The sequence below is a fragment of the Drosophila mauritiana genome, chromosome 2L (genome assembly GCF_004382145.1).
Source record: "Drosophila mauritiana strain mau12 chromosome 2L, ASM438214v1, whole genome shotgun sequence".
Taxonomy (NCBI): domain Eukaryota; kingdom Metazoa; phylum Arthropoda; class Insecta; order Diptera; family Drosophilidae; genus Drosophila; species Drosophila mauritiana.
The window spans coordinates 14,925,323-14,946,478 of record NC_046667.1 but is presented as its reverse complement, the minus strand read 5'-3'; the positions used below and the strand labels follow the sequence as shown (position 1 = coordinate 14,946,478).

The 21,156-nt window shown below is 43.4% G+C and overlaps 4 protein-coding genes across 4 annotated transcripts; 1 reads left to right on the top strand and 3 right to left on the bottom strand.

Annotated features, from left to right (window-relative positions):
* Window positions 1-709: 709 nt before the first annotated feature.
* LOC117143781 lies at window positions 710-2,223 on the bottom strand. Its single transcript, XM_033308619.1, has one exon. The coding sequence runs from the start codon at window positions 2,075-2,077 to the stop codon at window positions 776-778; it is 1,302 nt and encodes a 433-aa protein (XP_033164510.1). The 5' UTR covers window positions 2,078-2,223; the 3' UTR covers window positions 710-775.
* A 4,003-nt stretch (window positions 2,224-6,226) lies between these two features.
* On the bottom strand, window positions 6,227-7,536 carry LOC117150845. Its single transcript, XM_033317915.1, has 4 exons — window positions 7,362-7,536; window positions 7,094-7,304; window positions 6,847-6,985; window positions 6,227-6,773 (listed from the first exon to the last, which is right to left on the bottom strand). The coding sequence occupies exons 2-4, from the start codon at window positions 7,301-7,303 to the stop codon at window positions 6,721-6,723; spliced, it is 402 nt and encodes a 133-aa protein (XP_033173806.1). The 5' UTR covers window position 7,304; window positions 7,362-7,536; the 3' UTR covers window positions 6,227-6,720.
* A 95-nt stretch (window positions 7,537-7,631) lies between these two features.
* Window positions 7,632-8,461, top strand: LOC117150844. Its single transcript, XM_033317913.1, is given in 2 exon segments — window positions 7,632-8,352; window positions 8,355-8,461. Coding segments are annotated over 2 exon segments (714 nt in total). The 5' UTR covers window positions 7,632-7,740; the 3' UTR covers window positions 8,457-8,461.
* A 5,373-nt stretch (window positions 8,462-13,834) lies between these two features.
* On the bottom strand, window positions 13,835-14,848 carry LOC117147208. The gene has a single exon (XM_033314025.1). It carries the CDS (start codon window positions 14,846-14,848, stop codon window positions 13,970-13,972), a length of 879 nt encoding a protein of 292 aa, XP_033169916.1. The 3' UTR covers window positions 13,835-13,969.
* Between the last annotated feature and the right edge of the window lie 6,308 nt (window positions 14,849-21,156).

The window sequence follows — 21,156 nt, the reverse complement described above, 5'->3', positions numbered from 1 at the left end:
GCCCGCCTGACGTTCACATTTTTCCACATGAAATTATGAAGTTTCCATGGCAATTAATACGCATGCGCAGAGTTGCGAGCTCCGGCGGGTCCGGTCCGAATCCCAGCGAGCAAATCCCAAACTGCCATTCCAGGCGGGTGTTGTCGTCCGTCTCCAAGCGGCTCGCATGTCAATTTGATGGCAATTAACTTGGCTTCGCTCCGGCTTTTGTTTTAATAATAAATTTAATGAGCTGCCAAAAATGGTTGCAAATTTACGTGGCAATTAGCGGGCTAAATGACGGCGACACTTGGCCAAGAGATCGTGTCTGGGCGGAAAGCTGCGACTCCAAATGTGCAACTGTCCGTCTGCTCCATTTTGCTAATGAGCGCTGCGATTTTCCTCGTATCTTTGGGGCTTGGCTATGAGGTGGTGGTGCTGGGTACTCAGTGGTCTTGTGTGGATTGTGGACTTGCGATGGCAGTTGGAGGGTGTGGTTGCTTGGTTTTTTCGGCGGTGGGTCCATGGCTGCAAGGTGACTATATTGGTGGTGGCATGGGTTGGTCATCCGCGGGGCTCGCGATCTGCTGGTTAAGTAGGGTTTTAGTACAAGAATAGAAGAATAAATATAAACACTACAAATTCCCAAAAACGGGAAACACCCAATTCAATAAAACACTTATGAATATTTATACAAAATTTAATTTGATTTTATAAAAAAGATGTTACAGCGTCAGAGCGAATTTTTAAACCCGAATAGCCAGGGAATTTATGACAATAGAGCTTCTATGTTCTTCTAAATACCCGACATCTGGGGATGGTATCCGTACGTCACGTACAGCTCTTCCTTGGATAGAGTGCGCTCCAGGATCTCGGGATCCAGGTAAAAGTGTCGTGTCAGGATCTTCCACTGCCACATGTTGAAGTAATTGTACTCTCCGAACTCCCGGAATCCGTGATATAAGTAGTTGGGATTGTCCGCCTGGCGAATGAGCCAGACACGTTCAAGCTTGTGATAGCGCCATCCACGTTCCGCCAGTTCAGCAGCCGCGAGCATCTGCATCATGTCGCCAGTATATGTGTAGAAGAAGAAAAATAGGAGCTCATCTTGCATTTCCTCGATTTTGGGCTCCAGTAGGTGCATATTTGCATTGAACATGTAGTTCAATGGCAATTTGTAGTTCATCTCTTGAGGAGCCAAACGGGCTTCTGGAATTGGCCTGGTAAAAATCGAGTCCGCGGTTCCATCCATATTGTGGACCACATTATTTCCGAATAGAAGCGGGTTCCGATTGATCGATCGCAGTTTCTTGGCCAGTCCCAACATCCCAAAGGCTCCCTGAACGGTGGAGCCCGAAGATTTCGCCCCCATATTCCCATTCGTATCAGAAGTGGGAGAGCCCAGCTCAAAGGTGACTCCACCCAGTGGCATACCAGCGCTGTTGGTTATCAAGCGGGCAAAGATTTTGCATTTCTCGAATCCGGGTGGAGGATGGATTTTTGGGTTTGCCAGGGCAGCCCTCTTGTGGGCCGCATTTATGACCCTCTGCCTGACGCCTTCGAACAGGAATTGCTTGTTAAATATCATGCTCAAATTTAAGCGAAAATGATTGCCGAGATATCCGTACACCTGGGGCAGCAACTCCATATTCTGGCGCTTCTCGGGAGCATTGATTGGCTGACGGAGCACCTCGTTACCGCTTGTATTGACACACGGATCACTGGATTTAACTGTATCTCGATATTTGGCCAAATTGACCTGCTCCCTGTCGCTCAACGTGGCGGTCCAGTTGTCGGACCGTTGCCCAGATCTCGATGTCGATGGTAGTGCGGATGGCAATGATCCTGGCAGAGCCGGAAAATCTTCGCAAATGATTCTGAACTCCGGCGCAAGTGGTTGGGGCGGTGTTGCGGACGGCGGCACCTCCTGTTTGAGCTTATTCTTTACCACATCCACGTACAAAATGGGATATTCAGTCGGAGTCTGCAAAGACTCGGGCGATGATAACGGCGATTGGAAAGGCGGAGGAGGCGGCGGACTTGGAGAACTCTCTACCTCCTGCTGGTCATCCGCAGTACCATAATAATGACGTTTCATATCTTACTCTGGATTTCTATAAGACTCGGAGCTTATTTCGTAATTTATAAGCGTTGCGTGGAAACAACACGTGAGGCAGAGAACGCTTTGTTTTGCAATACTACAGCGTGCCAACATTTTGACATTTGAGAGAGTCCTGATCAACACTGATTTCCGATAAAATATTCGATATAAAGCTTGTATTTGAATGTGAATTGAAAATTACTAAAAGTTAATGTATACGATTTTTTAAAAGCAACTCGTTAAGCAGGGAAGATGGCCAACATTTTTTGGTTACTTGCAAGATTATATAGATTAGCTAAGTAACGAAAATCAAAACAAACCTGAAATAGTGGCTTTACTAATAAATTAACTTCTCGCATTGTGTGGGTGCCACGGAAATTGCCACAAAGCAATTTAAAAGGTATGGCCATAAATTCAAAAAAATTCACCTGCGCAGCTGCCAAAGGAAAAAGAATAAAATTGTGCATAAAAATAAGAATGAGACGCACAAAAAACGTTCACCTATAAAATATGAAATAAAAAACTGGCGGGGAGTATAACCCATTAACTTAAACTGACACCATACTAACATAAATCGCGTTCCTTGGCCAAGCAAAAGTCCCTGGGAATTGACAAAAGGAAAAAAAAAAACGCCAAAAGAAAGGGGGCGGAGGGAAAATATCTTGGCTAATAGTCCAAGTGCTCCTGCCCACAAAATGTTGAGGAGCACATGGTCATTTGCCTGCCGCGAATCAACGAACTTGTCCAACGGCCTCAAGAGTCACAACACTCTGGGGATCAGGTGCACGGCTCCCACTGCTCCTTACCTGTGCTCTCCAAATTAAGCACAAATAATATAAAATACAATAACGTAGAATCCCAGCCGCTGGCAAAGAAAAATGATACACATAATCGCCGCACGGCCAAGTGCAGAATGTCCAGTTAAAAAAACAGAACAGTACTTTGTAATACCCTTTCAATAGCATATGGTCCTTATTTTATATAAATAGATCGTGTGATTTGCTGCTTGATGTTGCATATTCCTTAGTCAATCATGTATAAATGTGATCCCAGGTTACTACTTAATATGCTAAGCACAACCAAAGATACAGTACTCCTGACTGAGAACACTTTCGAAATACCCATGAACAGAGTATATAGCAATGCATACAGATCCCAGGAACGCGACTAACGAAGCCAGCGAAGCCATCACGAACTGCGGGCAGAAGCTGCTCCGGCTACATAAAGTACAATAAATCATACTCATGTTGCCGGGGACAGCGACAAAAGCCGCCTGCTCCGCTCCACGATTCGCAGTCGCACTGGCCACGATCACCTGGCACTTGGCCTGGTCCACAGATGGGTCAGGCCAATTGCGAAGCCATTAAATCGCCATGGCCAGGGCCACAGCCGAGGCAAGTGGAGTCTCTAGGCCACGGAGGTGTCAACTGGAGGCGATCCTAAATTGGATTTTGGCTTTCATTTGATTGCAAAATACTCATTTTTGTATTTCCGAATAGGTTTCTCCCGCACTTGACGTATCACGTGACCATTCCTTGAGCCAAGTTTCCTAGATTACTCAGACATTTACTCATTTTAAGGTGATAGCACACTGAAAAATAAAAGAGTATTCAAAGATACTTACTGCATATTTACAGAGTTTTTTTGGGTGTTTATGTAATGATAAAATGAATCGTTTTTCATGGGAATTACTAATGAAATTGTAAGCTAACATATGTAAAGCGTATAAAACCCAGACCCATAACCACTCACTGTTTATTCGCAGAGTGCGCAAACCGCAGTGGGGATCAGGACCTGTTGGCCGCCATCAAGGCGTGCATTATGGAAATTAGCATCGGCTTAAGAGACGCCCCATTCGTCGGCACAAATGACCCAACTCCATGCCGCATCGGGTGCGTGCCGCCATCTCGGCTAATGACCAGCGGGAGCAGCACTTGTAGTTGCATCTAAGACATCAGTAAGCACCGAAAGAAGCTCTGGAAGCAGTCGTCCAACAGACCGGCGAGTTTTACGAGCTCATTGGAAGTGCTGCTCCGGCACGGGAAGAGCCGAAACATGTGTATGTATGTATGTACATATATTCCTCACCTCAGTGGGCTTAGTGGCAGGCGGGCCATTAGCCAAAGCGTACAGCATAATGGCCATATGTTTATGGCGTTCTTGCCAGTCTTTAAAAATTATTCGTAATAGGCGTACATCACTCATGCGACTTAGTCCGTCTCTGTGGGCGTTCATTTTGTCAAGTTTTTTGTATTTACAGCACTAAGTGTTTGGACTAAACTTTCAAAGTTGCAGTGCCCTTATATAACTATGTATATAAATATATTTAAATAATTTTAAGGAAGGAATTCCTTGCATTCCTGTAGAGGATAAAACTTCCTTGGCTTCCACACCCAGAAAAAACATTACAAGCCTCATGAGATTTATAAAGAATTCAGCCGAAAGTATAAAAATTAATTACCTTGAAATATTTAAATTTAAACACCATTCACCATTTACTTTAGTAATTTGGCTGGTCTGTGCATAAATCCTGAGCTGCATTTACGACCTAGCCGCGGGCAAACAAATTATGGGCCATCATAAACATTGGCATTGCTTCGCCAACAATTGGCATTCGCAATCAGAGCAGTCACCGGAGCAACTGCAGCACGCACTGCCGGCAAGTGAGTGGCAGGCGGCGGTAGCCACGACAGGTTGACTCCAGGTGGAGAGCTGGACTAAGTTTGGGCCAACGTAGGTGGCACACACATCGGCGACTGGAGAGTCGGACTTGGAACGCCTGGCGGAGATGGCGGGACACTCACTAACTGGCCAAGTGTCAAACTTGCCAAATTGAAAACGAAGTTACGATGCAATCGTCGATTTGTTTATGCTGCCGTTTTGAACCGAACGCAATTATATTTATTTTCTTCTTTATTTTTTTTTTGTTCGTTACTTTGGCATATTTCCCTTGGTGTAGTTTTTAAATTTAATGAAATATTACGCGCACGTGTCAGCGAAGCGATAAAATTTATTTACGCAGCATTGCGGGTCAAGTGAAAGCACATTTTTCTGCAGGCCTTCCTTCGGACCTTCAAATTGAATTTACGCTGGGATTTCGGGCGAGTGGCGAATTAAAAATCGAAACCGAAATCGAAATGTAAACCTGACTTAAAAATGGGCGTAGGGCAGTCGCATTGACACGCGGCCATATTTTAAATGTCAACAGGCTGGGGAAGATCGGATCGGATGGGATGGGATCCCGATTCCGATACAGATACAGATGCCCCAAGGATGGGGGCAATCCGCCTTGTCCCTGCCCATCCGCATCAGAAATTCAATAAAATACCATTAAATTACAAAATGAAGACAATTCATTTTTCTTGTTTTCCTTATTTTCGATTCGCCTCAATGCGATTGCATTTTGTTTCTTAAAGTAGGAGCATTTACTGTCGCTTTGCGGTTATAAGCAATAAAGTATTAAAATCCTTTTGGCTTATAAATGTTGAAAGCGACATTTATCGTAATATTTTATGAAATCAGTGAATTTTCGGTGAACGTTGCAAGTTGAATTGCAACTGCTCAGTTGCCGCTGCGAAATTGACTCGCTGGGTATTCCGGGTTCTATTGTGCGGCCATAAAACTGGAATGATGGATGTTAGTTGGTCTGATGCTGAATCCGCAATTGAGGCTTAATTTATCTTGATGTACTTGCTGCTCTCAGTGGGTTGACAAGGTCAAAGATTATGGTTCCGATTCGCTGGTGATGTATGTTCATTGTTTATGTTGAATGACCTCAATCGTTTTGTATAGAGACATTGTTTTTTAAGATTTTATTTCGAAGAGCAAATCGTATTTTTTAAGCGCTTTAAACAACTTAAAAAGTTGCTTACATTTTACAGGGCATCCCGAAGTAATTGCAACGAATCCAGCAAACAAGGATCATAATTCCGGCCATAATCGAATACCAGCTGGGGAAAAAGGAAAGGTACGGATCGGGCCAAGAGTAATGGCCAAGGGTTGGCCAGGGCAACGCCCATCACATACTACCGAATCGAATCCGGGGCGATTTTTCTTATTGCCTTCAACTTTGCACTGCCAAAAATACACATAAACATACCATGGCCCAGAAATAAACATAAAAAAAAACAAGACAAAAAACGAAAATACTGCGAGCAAGGCGCACTTTCAATTAATCAAGGAAATTAATTAAGCCCCATGGATGGATGGTGGTGCAAACTGCGGTTCACTGACCAGCCAGCGAGCAGCACGCCTGCCCCATTGCAACATAATTTTCATTTGGCTCAGCATGCGTTTTCATCGTCGCGGTTATCATTTGGACATTTGGACTGAGACTGGGACTGGGACCTGGACTGGGATTCGGAGTCGGATTCGTATTCGGATTCGGATTGGAGCAGCGTTGAGCTTCAGCCTGGTCAATTAGCACGCATGTAGCTCGGCGGGCGCTGGCGGGGCGATAATTAAACGCAGGTCGCTGAGGTTCGGTTGCCAATCCGCTGGTGACAATTGGCCACGATTTATGCACGGCGCGGATTGCGCAACATTTTCCAAATAAATTTTCGCGCCTAATCGCGCACCACAAAATGCTACATGCTGCGCCCGGTCGGTCGCCTGGGTTAATGGGTAATCGGAGTGGTCCACTAAACCTCCGATTGGTAGTAGCTCAGCACGATGACGACGTCCGCAGATACAACTGTGGGCGATGGTTGGAAGTGGAGATGGATGGAGGTGGAAGTGGATGTGGCCAAGAGGAGGCCATCACTTACAGGCTATCATAATGAACGCATAGGACATCAAAACGTAGTCGGTTCTGCCGAGTGAAGCAATCACCATGTGGTTGGTCATTTCGAGAATCAGGCCACAAAGAGAAGTCACCAGGTGGACGGGCAGCAGATGCGGATTTTCCTGAAACAAAGGATGCTCAGATAAAATGCAAGTATTTCAATCAAATATTTTTATTCATTTATACAACTACCTAATGATGCTAAATGTTTTATGGCACATTAATCTTACCCGAAAAAGTGCAGTCAAAAGAACCAATGCGGAAATGATATTCCAAATGGTGGAAATTATCCAGAGTAGGAGTATATCCGCACAATATTGTGACTTAGTATATATAGTCGCTACTGTGTCTAATACATCCATTGTAAGACCTGCATACGCAATTGAAAATGCGCCAATTCTTAGACTAAAACAAAAGCAAAACTTCTTTATTATTGGCATCCTGCGATAAAAGGGAATTTCTTAGCGAGTGGATTTTATTTCTATTTATTTCACATACGTGACAATTCTAACGTCCTTTTGATGAAGTCTCTTCCGAGCTCCATTTCTGTTGCCAGGTATCCGAGGACCCTACAACATTTGACAATTTTTCAAAGGAACTCCTTTGAATTTAACCGGATTGCCGGACGGACTTTCCTTAGTGTCTTGTGTGCATTCAAATTTTGTTTATCTGACAAAATATTTGACAACATTATAAAAGGTGCTTATTCAAAGTAATAGGCAGTAGAAAACAATTCTCTAAACTTATATACATATGTATATAACACAGCATAGTGTTCATTTTCCTGTCACTCAAACATTAAAGGATTTTTTGTCATATCCAATCCAATGTGTATCCAAATTTAATTCGACCAGTTTGTTTCCAAATTAAAAGTAAAATGGCGTCAATGAAATCCTCCGAAAAGAAGCGAATTGTACCTCTTTCCGCGGACTTATTAAGTGACATAATGACCCACCGAAATGAGTATCACACACCACCTGGACACTATATAGAAGGAGAACATGTGGGTGATAACAGAGCAAGTGGACAATATGCGACAACCAGTTCCCCACAATCCTTGCCATCGGGTGCGAGGCGACGCACTGTTGGCTTTGCCGATGGACCCATTGTGGCGACCACTACCGCTTCAGAGCTGAGACGCAGTGTGGGCCAGACAAGACTTGAGACACGCCTGGACTCCTTGGCGTCGGAAGTGCAAGAACTGCGCAAGTTGATACCTAAACCAAACAGTCAGTATGAGGAGCCCTGCACGGGCGGACTACATTGCTTAATGCGCTCTCAATCCCATCTATCGCTGAGCTTTAAGTCGAGCTCGGACCTGAGACTCGTCAATTCCTCCAGCGATCTGCATCTGCGAGATGAGAAGTCGCTGGACAAACGCAATCGCAATAGGCAGTTTAACCTCGACATGCAGAAGCATCTGGCCAACATGCCCAAGTCACGCATCTCACTGTTTCTCAGCCAGCGAAAGGAATAGGACTCGAATACCGGGACCATTGGAGGCATTAAAATTCGGATGAGGATTGTATGCGGAATTTCAAGAGCACCTCCACGGAGGCCGAGCGGCGCTCCAAGAATGTGCGTCGTCAGTGAAAGTAAAAGATTTCTTGCTGCCTGCCTCCTAAATAAAATTGAGAAATTGTGCTTGTCATGTGTTGGTGGCTAAGGGGGGATCGGCGTTTGGAATTTTTCGGGAAAAGCTTTTAGCTGGGACATCTGTCTGTGGTTAGGGCTAAAACAAAAGCCATGTTTTGCTGCGGCACAGTTTTTCCATACCAATGCGCCGATGCGTTAGCTTTCTTCTATGGCATCTCCCTCAAAGGGTTAAGATCCCATTTATATTTCTCTAGGTTCAATCAAGAAAAGAAATATTAGAATAAGTTATTGTTTAATGCGTTTCTTTAATATTTTTCCCTTTCATAGTTTGCCATCATCACTGCATTTTTCCAAAGTGTTGCCTGCAACTTTTACCCATTTGACAGCAATTTCCCCGACATTGCATGTCGATCAGGCGAAAATCCTGCATTCGCATTCTCCCGCTGCCAACATTTGCCAATTTGGGCTGGAAAGTAATGATTTTTATTACTGCTTTGAAAACTTCCCCATCTGGAGTCACTTCGTCATGTTCGTGGTGCAGCGATAACCGCGGGCTCTTTGCATTTTGGCCAAATATTAGCACACAATTCGATTTTGCATGCCAGCCTCCTCCTCCTCCTCCTTCTTCCTTCAGGTGGTGGAGGAGCAGGAGCTGGGTCTCCGGGGAGACCAGTCAATTTCCACGAGTGCAAGTGGCGAGTTTTCCATGACACTCCATGATCTCTCCACTGTCCGCCGGCAGCTGTGCGCTTTTCGCTTTCACCTGTTGGCCTGAGTTATGTAAAAATCCACTGTCAAATTAATGGTGATTTATATATGCGGTTTAATGGGCACTTGGCATGGGATGCGGGTACTCCGTTTACGGAGATCATGAGCGTAGTGTGAATGTGCTGAGTAGATTGGCCTTAAACTGTTGCTGTTGGTGAATTATTTTGAATAAGCCGCGAAAGGAGAGCAAAATACTCAGTACATCATTTTAAAAGTGGAGTAGAAAGGTTACAATGTGTTGCCATAGATGAGAAACTTATTTTTTATTAATGAAAAGTCTTTAAGAACTACATGTTACATTCGTAAACCGTGTAAATTGCCCACACATATTCAGCTTAATTTAGAAAAACTTTAATTTTCAATAATTTCCTGCAATGCAAGGTCGGAATCGACTTGAACAACAACCGACAAGTGGTGCCGGTTAATCCCTCGTTTAGTTGGACATCCGCGGAATGTTAAACCCATGCACTTAGCGATAATCCAAGTCAAACAAAATGCCTACAAGTGGTTGGGGCTTGGACTGCAGGCGGAGCATGTTGGGGGCAATTACTTGGATCCGGACTGTCCAGGAGTGACTGATGATGGGATCCAGACACCGTCGCTGGCGTCGCGACAAAATGCCACCGCACTCAGACTCAAACTCAAATCCAAGACACTTCTCGCGAGTGGTGACAATAAAAGTGCAATGCAATTTGCGAATGCGTCTCTAATTGAGCCCACTGGGGAGACAATTGGGGGATAAATTATACACAGGGCGAAATACTTGTTAAAGCGCGAGCACAAGCAAAATGGCTTTCAAAAAAGAATCTTATGGATACTTTTTGAGTGTCCTTTTTTATCAGAATTAAGTGGAGCTAAGCAACAAAATCTTATTGTTATGAACTGATAAAACATTTTTTTAGTTAGTTTAAAAAGCTTATAATATTTTACCTATGTAGTCCAATAATTTAGTACGCCAGCTGCATTTGTCGATGTAAATTAGCACAAACGTTTTTAGAAAGGAGCTCACGATGTCAAGTCTTTGATTTAGCCAGACCCATGAAGGCTCCTACAGTTTTCCTCGCCTGCCAGGTGACAATCAGCTGTTATATTTTTACTCGAAATTATTTCTTTAATTTTGCGCACACATGAGCGGAAAAGCATGAAGGAAAATAGAAGGGGCAGGAGAAGTTGGACCTAGTGCGATTGGAATTTCATTTAGAAAGTTGCACGCTGGGAAGTCGATGTGGTGTGGTGGGGTTTAATTTGCATTTGCCAACTCTGAGCGACATTTGGCCAGGGGAAGGCAGGAGGTATGGAAACCGAAGCCCAGACGGGCGACATTCTTCTCCATTCACTTTTCTTGGCCCAAACAAAAAGCCGTTTAGCCACAATTGGGTCATTTAATAATACTCGTAATCGTAAAGAGGGGACTCCCCCGCACCGCTCACGATTTCCTATTCTAATTCTGTCAATCATCTTGCTGCAACTGCTGTTCCTCCCCCCTCGCAGTTGATCTTGTGCTCTATTTGATCTTGATTTTGATCTTTAACTTGTCTTGACGCATATTTGATTTTGCCACACCCACCCGCCGCGTCTGCCCCTTATTTTCTACGCCTTTTCTTTCCAGCGAAATGCTTTCTACTCCGCACTGATTGTCTTTGTCTCGGCTGAAACGCTTGGCTTTAATGGTTTTTGATTGATTATCGCGTGCCATGGGTGCTCCGATCTCTGTGGGTGCTCCACGGGCCCTCTCCGACTCCATCCCCATCCCCATCTCCATCTAAAGATTCAGCTCCAGGTGGTGTCGTTTGGCCCACGATCGAATCTCTTCTTTGTTGGCTTTCATTTGAAATCTGCTTAATTAGCCCAATATGTGTGTCTGTCTGCCTTGTTGACTCCCTGCACGTGCTGTGATCTCCTCCTGCTCCACCTCCGTCCATACTTCAAGTAAACCATACAATGTGATGTCAGTTCCTGGTACAAAAAACCACTTGGGCAGCCATGAGTGGGCACATCGAATCAATTGTTAAAGTTCAAAGTTGAAACTTGTTGTACAAGGTGGAGCAGATGGGGTAAGCTACGTGACGCATGATTCATTTGAGGTTGAGGGAAAATTACTTTCTAGGAAGCTATTGTTCTGATAAAAAATATTCTTTGCCATACTGTAAAAATTCAAATTTTAATTTAAGCAACTCATTAAGTTAAGAGATTTGAATTTCACTAAGACAAAAGTTAAATACAGATGACACAGGTAAACTTATGTGCACTTCACTTGAATCGCTAATCCGACTTAATTTTCCATTTAGGCCGTAGATAATATATCTGCAATATTACTCAACTGCCTGCCAAACTTTCCACTCATTATGAATACAAGTTGACAATTTTGAACTGCAGTTCCTCAATGGCTGCATCCCAATCGCGGCCATCAAATGACTCTGACTTTTCCGAGTCGCCATCTCATCACAATAATGTCCTACTGGGTGAAATCAAATCCCGCCGAAGGTGCTGTCAAAATGTTATTCAACTAGACGGTTTGGGACAAAGGGGATATATATTTCCGGGGTTATCCAACCACCAACTACATATGTCAACACCATGAACTTGAAACCCACTGAAGACCCACTGGGCATGAAGCTAAGGAGCAAGAGCTCAAGCCAAAGTTGCAGTTGCCTCTAAAAGCATTTTGTATTCTAATTAGATTGTCAGTGGCACGACAACAACCTCATTTTGGCTCACAAAATGCCTTTTCACATTTGCATTAGCGCCAACGTGAGGAGAGAAGACAAAAATCTACATAAACTGGGGACAGTTGGTCGGGATGCACTGGGAAAAATATGCCGACGATCATTAATGCTTAAAAATAATTGTCTTAAATGTTTATTAAGTGATTAATAGTTTTTAAAGCTTTTAGTAACCCAATAAAGTGAACGAAAGTACTTTTCCTAACATATGATGAAGATCTAGATGTTGAACCTTAAAGTTAAGCCGGGAACAAACCGGAGTACTAATAAATCAAATTTTATAAATAATAATATTCTTAACAATAATATAATCACTTTTTAGGTCCATCTATGATATCCTATCTGTTAACACCTCTACCTCTCTATGTAATTTTAAGTGCTGCTCAAGTATCTTAACTTTAACTTACTACTTTTTTGGACAGTGCAGTGGAGTAGGAGTTTGCAGTTTGAAGTTCATTAACATGCACAGGTTAATTACCGTTGTTGTTGGCCGCTCGAGGAAATGAGCCATTAGAGGAGGGGATCTGCAGCTACGTTGCAGCGCCGCAGTAGCCGAAAGCCGGCGATAAAACTGGCTAAAAGCATACATAAAAAGACACATGTTAAGTGTGTGTGTATGGTTTGGGCCTTATTTCAGCGGCGGGGAAGGACTGTGACAAATGCTTAAGCTCCAGCAGGAGGACGTGGCCGTGGCCACTGCGCTTTCCTGGCCAACATGCAAAATGTTGCACTGATAAGAGACACAAAGCCAAGGAGTCATCCCGTTTGCCGTTTGCTGCCTGCAGTTGGCCAACAGCAGCGGTAAATGAGCATCCCGGGCACGATCATTAAAACAAAAGCGGTAGCCGAGCAGCCATCACTGACAAGCCATGACCAAGAGCAATGGCCAACAAAAAAAACGTGGCACAACTCATCGCGTTTGCGACTCTCGGATACCTGGTGTTCTGAAATCTGGAGTGTACTATAGTTTCAGATGTGTTAAAAAGGATGATCAAAAGGAAGTAGAATTAAAAGCGCTTAAATCGGAACTTATTTAACTTTTTGAAATTATCCCCTAAGTTATAATCTATATCCAAAAAGTATGCAAAGATATTTGTCAATCGAATTTCGGAACTTCTATTCATTCCAGAGGGGAACTCCACAATACATTAACGAAAAGGTCTTCTACGAGCCACAACGTGTTTTGTATCTTATATATTAAAAAATCGTACTACTTATTTATAATTTTTACTAATGATTTTACTTTAATACTTTACAAACCATTCATCTCCATAATTAATGGGTATCCAAAATGAATGCAACCATAGAACAGCAGGCAGCTACCAAGTTTGTCTGGTGTTGGATTGCCTTAAACGATCCGCGTGAATAACTAATTTCAATGGAGTCTGCGCCAGTGCCGCCGCTAGCTCCTCAACATTTATCACCCACCATCGGCGCAGAAGCTCCAGGACTGAGCTGAGAAGCCATAGCCGAGCACCGGTAGCCCTAATCCCAGAAGACAATGGGACAGTTCATTTATTTTTTTCGCTCCTCGGCCACTTTTTGTCCGCCTGCCCGCACAGACAATAAAAAGTTTGTGCCGGACTGCGTAGGACATGCTAAAAACGCATCCAGCTGGGGGATTGGTCTTAATGAGCAGAAACGGGAGCAGCAAAAAGTCTAGACAAGTTTCCTGAAAACCACCAGGCACTCTGATTTTGCCTAGTAACAAGATTGCCTGGGTTTTACAAGAAAAATCCAATGATCTACAGGAGTTCTGAAAGGCAAGCTGGGAATCAACAAAGATTTTGGTGATAAGTTAACAACGAAAATATATAAACTTCGTTTTTACTTACGAGGTCTTTGAAATTGCATAATTTTAATAAACAAATATATGTGCTAAAGAAAAGTCTTTGTTTTAACCATTTAATACATGTAATACACAATCCAGTTTTTGGATTTTAATAATCCTGCCTTAAACTATTTAAATATATAAAAACAACAAATGACTTGGTACTCCAATCCAGTATCTTTGAATGCTCAATTGTATAGATTCAGATCAGTGGGTCTGGTGAAGTAGATGGTGCTCTTCTTGTCCGCCGTTAGAGCCACCAAAATGTTCTCGACCTCGCACTCCGAGTTGTAGAGATAGGCCTCGGTGAACTTGGTGTTGGCATGACCATACTTGGTATATTGATGCGGTGCCTGGTTGACGGTGACCAGTTCAAAGGCCTCCCTGCAGGTGTCCTTATCGCGATAGTTCTCGTTGTAGTATCCGAATGGTATGAGGTTAGTTAGCTTTTCGTGCGGAGTGATGATTTCACCAATCAAATGACGGTTCACCTGGGTGCTGGTCACACTGTCGAGATTCTCCTGCGGATCCGAGATATAACCCCTGAAGGTGGAACCCTCGATCTCTACGTCGAGGTAGTATATGGCATTGCTGATCAGCGGGAACGTGCTGTTGTAGCACTTATAACCGACGCCCTCGCCGCCGAAGGTCTCGCAGGCGAAATCATCACCCGGAAATGCATCCGATGCATCCCAAATGGAAAACAGTACCGTGAACTTGGAGCTCTTGTCGTAGTTTTGAATACCTATATATCCACTTGATTCGTCGGCGAAGAACTGCATGAAGTTATAGACGCCATCGTTGCGAGGATTCGGGCTGGTCATCCACTGGAAAATGCCTCGAATTCCAATGAATCCTTTGTCCTGATATTCGACAATGGCCCTGGCGTTGCCCAGGACATCATTGAATCGAGGTGAGCCGGCGCTAAATTGCTCCTGCCGAAGGATACTCATGAACTTGGACATATTCTCCTCCGCTTCCTGGCGACTTGGATGCTTAGCTGGGACAACAGACAGGCAATAAGCCAAAACTAGGAAAGCTAAGGAATAGTTTGTAAATGCAGCCATTATGAACTTCGATTGACTTGTGACTATTTTCAGCTTAATCAATCCTCTTTATATATGAGATCAATTGAGTGTTTATTTACTGAATGATAAACAGAATTTCGAATTGCGAAAGTCTCTTTGAATGATAAGAGGCAATAATTGTTACAAAACTCATCAATATTGTATAACTTCTCACCAGTATAAAAAAAATTCTTACTGTTTTTCATTTCATTTTTAACTTAAAAGCCCTCTGGGTATTTAATTCCCCTTAAAAATAGTAAATTAATCGCTAATAAGGACCTTCTATTACACAAATTTACTCTATATAGAAGAGTTTTCTACTGCCAATAACTACTGTAATTGATATTTAATGCAAATACTCAATCTTGCTCTTCGAGTGCCCTTTAATGAACAGCCAACTTAACTGATAAGGCTGATTGCTCAATTGGCAAACAATAATCAATACAGTTAGCAAAGAAGGTTATAGGCTTTTGCGCTGATAGTTATGAAAGCTTTAGTTCTACGGCGTTAAGACTGGCACTTAAACTGATATTGACCCACAAACAGCTGGGCCGCAAAATTCCACCCAGATCAAGGTCCACAACCCGAAGTCATGGGCAAAGCTACAGAGTTCAAGTCATAACTCAGCGGTCCCTCCGATCGTCCACATCCCGATCCCCATCCCGAATCTTCAGCCGCGGCATCAGCAGTCAGAGAACGTAGCACTAAATCAAGCCCACATGGAGTTCAGGCCATGCGACCAGCATCAGTTGTGCTTCCCTCGCTTTTTGACAGTTTTGCGCACAGTAGCAGTTGCAGTTGCAGTTGCACTTGAAGTGGAAGTGCCAGACCCTAGACCAGAGAACCAAAGAACAGTAGCCGAGTGCAACTCAACTGGAAGAAATTCCATTGCAGTTGAATAATATTTCCTAAATATACAAAAAAACCTATTATCACCTATCAGTGGATTCTAATTTTAGGAATAAATCAGGTGAATATTAAGCTTAGCTAAGTTTATTTTTAAGCTTATATAAAGAAGAAGATGTCTCATAAATACTACCATAATTTATTATAAAAAACATTCAGTGCCCTTACTTACATTCTAAACAAATGAAGTTTATATCCAAGTGAATGAAAACAATATTCTTTGGATTTTTTTTTTTGGCGCAGCGCAGAATCCGCGCAGTCATCCGCCACCATCGTCATCATCATTTTGACTGTGGCATGATAAACGCAAGCTGGGCTCAGCTAGCAAAGGAGGCGCAGGCCGAACATGTGTTGCCTGTCGAAGATTTAGGCGGAACGCGACCCACAGTTTTGGCCTGGTCTACGAGTGGCTCAATGGCTGAATGGTTGAATGGCTGGCTCTTTTTGCCCGCTGTTCGCTGGAACTGGCACAAAACCTTTCGGTGGCTTACATAAATTTTAAATATCCGCGAGAGATGCGCCCGCCAGTTGGACCCACCTTATTTGGCAATGGCCAATGCAGTTTTTATCCATTTTTATTGACCCGAGGGAGGCGAACAGCCGGTGGTGGTGGCTCATTAGTGGATTCGGGGGCACATCGGGGCGTATGAGTAATGCCCCGCAATTTGCACGCCTTGAAAGGATTAATTCGTTAACAATTTTTCGCCGCTGTAATATGCAAGACAAAACCAATAAATCTATTAATTAAGCCGACATTTGTTTAGCATCTGTTGCGATTTCCTTTTTGCTCTGCACAATTTGATAAATATGCCCAGTGCGAGTCGAGAGTCTTGTCTCGGTTTCCGAGTGGATTTGCTGAAATTTAAGACAGTGGGTGGTCCGGATTGGAAACGGTTTTTCGACTGAATGAATCAACTGCCAGTACAGTGGTGCGAAATTAAACAAAAATACACCATCCTTTGCCCATATTCAATCTGAAGAGTAACAATTCAAATAAATTTATTTAAGTTTTGTTTAATACTTTAATGTATTATATTTAAATTATACCATTTTTCTTTCATCTTCATACCTTGGTTTACATATTTTCCTGCACATTATTTCCACGGTGCTGGGCACCATAAACCAATTGCCGACCAGAAACAACCGACTTGGCGAACTTCTGGTGGCCGCGTGGTGTGTATAAATTTGCCAAATTAAAAAGCAACAGCGACGGCGGACTCAAGAAGGTTTTTCCGTGAGGGGCAGCTGGGTGGTGGTTTCGAGATCGAGAGTTGTGAGCCGCAAGCCACCCACCGCCGCCCCCAGATGACGCAACAGGAGGCCCGTTGGAGGCGTCTATAAATAAACCAACCGCCAGAGTAAATCAAAACAAGGCACGAACATGTGGCGCTCACAGTTTTCCAGCCAGGATCAAGTGGGCCGACTGGGATTGGGAGCTCGGGTGTGGTCGCCGCTGTGATATGTGCTCGGAATTAAATCGGATTTGGTGGATTTGTCATACCCATCTGGGTCCATAAATTCGTTACGCATTTCTGCTAGCCAAGCTAGCCAGTTCAGCTCAGCTTACACAATGTGGCCATAATGTTTCCGATCCGGCTTTTGATCTGGCCCGTTGTCAACATCTTATTCCCATCCTGACATGATTGATTTTTCATGTTCCCCGCGAAGTGGAAGCCTCTTTCAGATCAATTGGGGACTTTCTAAAAAAATATTTCACTCAAGCAATTGCAATGAACACTGCAAAAAATATGTAAACAGCTTTTAAACATCGCTAAAAACATATATTATAATTTCAATGGCCATTGTATTTATACCTACTATTAACAATGTAAAATTTTCTATATATTAAAACCACAGCATAATCTTAGTTTATTTTCCTCTGTACGAAAAATGCCAAATATTTGCTTGTGAAATCTGGGCCCAACAGCGGTTTTAGCCATATTTGGTCAAGAAAAATCCATATACATTCACACCTCCCACACGTGAGCAGTAACCATTACATCAAAATCAAATTCTGGTGGCAGTAAAAGCGCCTTAGATCGTTTGTAATTGAAATTTTTTGTGCCGCAAGTGTTGCACAAATTATTTTGTTTGATATGGTCGAGGGATTGAACCCAATAGCACATCGAAGATCCAAGAGTGTTTTGCCGCCTTGGGCAAGAATCGTCGCTTAGTGGAGCAATCAATCGGCTATATATGGCCGGGAACTGGGGAAATCACTTAGCCAAGACGATTTCATTTGGCTTTATGGCCGACCAAAATCGGCAATGTGAGAAAACTGTGCGGAAAACTGAGGCAGCTGGAGAGAAGAATTGGGCTGGGAAAAAGTTATTAATATGGGTCGATTGCCCCGGGGCAGCCAGCTTCAGACTCTTCTAGCCGCAGAGTTGGCTTCCAATTTTGGTAGCTTGATTTGTCACGATGCTTTTTTCCTAGTTTCCTTGCGGTTCGTTTTTTTTCCTCCTGTTTTGTTGCAACCGGGAGAAGACAAACAAATTGGTCTGTAGTTGAAAATTGACAAGAATTTCGTGACTTTGTCACCTCTTTTTCCCTTTTTTTTGTGGATTTTTTCCTGCAGCCGTCGAGGAGATCTTACAACGCCCTCGAAGGCAGCAGGAGCTTTCTTTCCTTGTGGCCGCCGCTCGTTAAGTGGCAGGCAGCGCGTGCGCATTAAAGTCGCTCCACCGGCTTCAAGTTGCAAGTTCCCCCCGCCAGCTTCAGATCCTCTGAATCCTCACCCCTTGGGAAAAAGCCAGCGCCCCCGCCCCTGGAAATCACTTCATCATTGGACATCGGGCCATTCTAAAGTCAAAGCTGCGACTGAAAAACTTTTGTCAGATTTATTTCTCGGTTTCGTTGGTGTTTATTTTCACTGCGGCTGGTTTTGTTGCTTTTGGCCAACTCGAATCGGGCTTACAACTCCAGTTATATGTGAAACAGATTTGAAAAAACGCAGTTTAAATGTTTTTACTTTCAACATAACAAACAACAAATTTATATTGACCAAAAAAATAATTTAATTTTCTAAATTTTCCTGGTAAGAGCATGAAATCTTCCGCCATCGAGTCAATAATTTTCGCGCTTACTTCATTTCGCTTATTGTGTTTTGTTTTTTAACCCTTTCCTCGGTTCGTTTGTTTTTTGTGTGCGCTGGCTCTACCTGTAACCTTTTGCACTTGGTACCCTTTTTTCAATTTAATGAATTTTTTCCGTCGTTTTCTTTTTCTGCACCCAGTGACAGCTACAAGAGGCTGGCGAAGGCGGAGTGCAGATACTTGGGCCCAACTGCAGATGCATGTCGCCTTCGGAGCTTCGAGTTTCCCTTTATTTCGGCTGTTATCAATTGGTCATCGAGGGGGAGTTGGGCGGGGATGAGTCCCATGAACGGGGACCACGGCTCCTCAGCCAACAGCTTCGGCAACGCCCTGAATACTCGCATCCATCCGAAATATACATTTGTTCTGTCCTTCAGCGGCGGCGCATTCAATTGTTGTGTTTATGGCCAAGTTTATAGCATTTTGGCTAAGACTGCCAAATTGAGAAGAGCAGAACCGAATGCAAAGTTGGTGTCCGTTTGCTCAGTGACACCACCTCCGGCAATGCGAATGCAAACGCAACTTTTTTCGCTTGATGCACTTGAGAATTTAAGTCATGGTTATGATTATTTAACTTCAAACGAAATGTAAACACGTGTTTTACCTCAAATATTAATCGCATTGAAATATTTTCTCAGTGTGTCTGCTTTTTGGCCGCCAAGTAGGCCAAAACCGCCAGCACCGCCCTCCTCCCACCGCGGACAATATGAGTTGACATTAGGGAGAACATGGCCAGGAGGAGCAACAACTGGCGACTCGCATCCCATGGACCCATCGACATCGACGCCATCGCCCTAGTCTGACCTCGTTGTACATTGTTGCTTATTGTGGTTGTTTTTGCCATGTTTTTGCCTTTTTGTTGCTGGCCAATTTGCTGCAATTGCATTTCCCAGTTGGAAAACTGCAACTACGACTCCAAGTGTGCCACTTTGCCGGACGAGATCATGTCGAGGCCAAAGGCAAAGTGGGTGAAAATCCAGTAAAATGGCAAAAAATAAGTCAATATTTGTGTACGAAAATATGATCGAACTGGGTCATGTGATGCAATCAGTTGTCTGTTGGGCTGCTACGTGGTAGGACTAATGGTTTTCACCCAGGTGGGGCACACGTGATGCGGCAACGAATTATTAGTTGTTCCTTGAATCAGTTGGGAAATCTATTTTTTATGAATTTATATTACTTTATTATTATATGAACTGAGTAACAAAAATATTATATATTTAAAAACTAGTTTCATCATTCGGATTTTTAAAATTACGAATTCCAGAGCTACAGAATTCCTTTTATTTACCAGATTTCCCATCTCGCCAGGCGTCTCCTCGCTCCTCCTGTCCCCATATTATTAGTGGTTAAAAACCCACTCCGCCTTTGAGCAAACAACAATCAATAAGGCTGGCTGCCACGCCCACTTTGCGGAGCGCGTACTTGAATGCGAATATGAATATCTGTCTGCCACAAATTTGCCCCTGCCAATAATTCAATTAGGTAGCAAGAGTTGCCAGCAGCCGAAGATTCCGACACACAAACATTTATTTCACAATTGGCGCACATTAATCAATGGTGCCTGATCTCGGGGTGGAGCTAAGTGCCACAACAAGTACCTAGTACCTTCGGCTAAGAAGCTCCTCCGGGTGGCTGCAATTAAAAGTAGATTAATAATTCGCCTCTTGCCCCTTGGTATCTGCAGCTCAGGTGTAGACATCGTTGTCCCAGTCGTTGTCATCCTCACTTTGCTAGACTTCCGCGGGAGTTGGAGAAGCAGATCTAGGTGCTCGAATTACCCACTGGTTGGTGGGGTAGGTAATGTGGGGGACGGGGCGGGACTAGCCCACTTTAATTGCACATTTCATACTTGTTAATTTTTCAATTTTCCTGCCCACCGACTGCGACGTTGAGCGGTTGACCACTTGCCAAATGTCGAATGCTGGATGTTGAATGTTGGATGCCGAATGTTGAATGCGAATGTTGAATGTCCGGTGCCGAGCACTGGATGCTGAACGTTCGTTTGTCATCGAGCTGGGTAAATTCAAGACTCAGCACTGGAGATCCGATGGAGCCCGTGGACCACACAGATGCCGCTCCAACTGAGTTGGGTGCACCTAAGAAAATCACTAAATCACTAATCACTGAATAAAATATTAAATTTAAAGAATATAAATAAAGGAAATTTAATTTAATTTTGACTTTGAAATATAACTTTTCAATATAGAGTTTATTTCTTATCAAATACTTTTTGTTATCAAGGAAAGGACTTTCCAATCTACCCCTGATTTTTAGATAATATATAATAAAATCTTTGTGAACTAA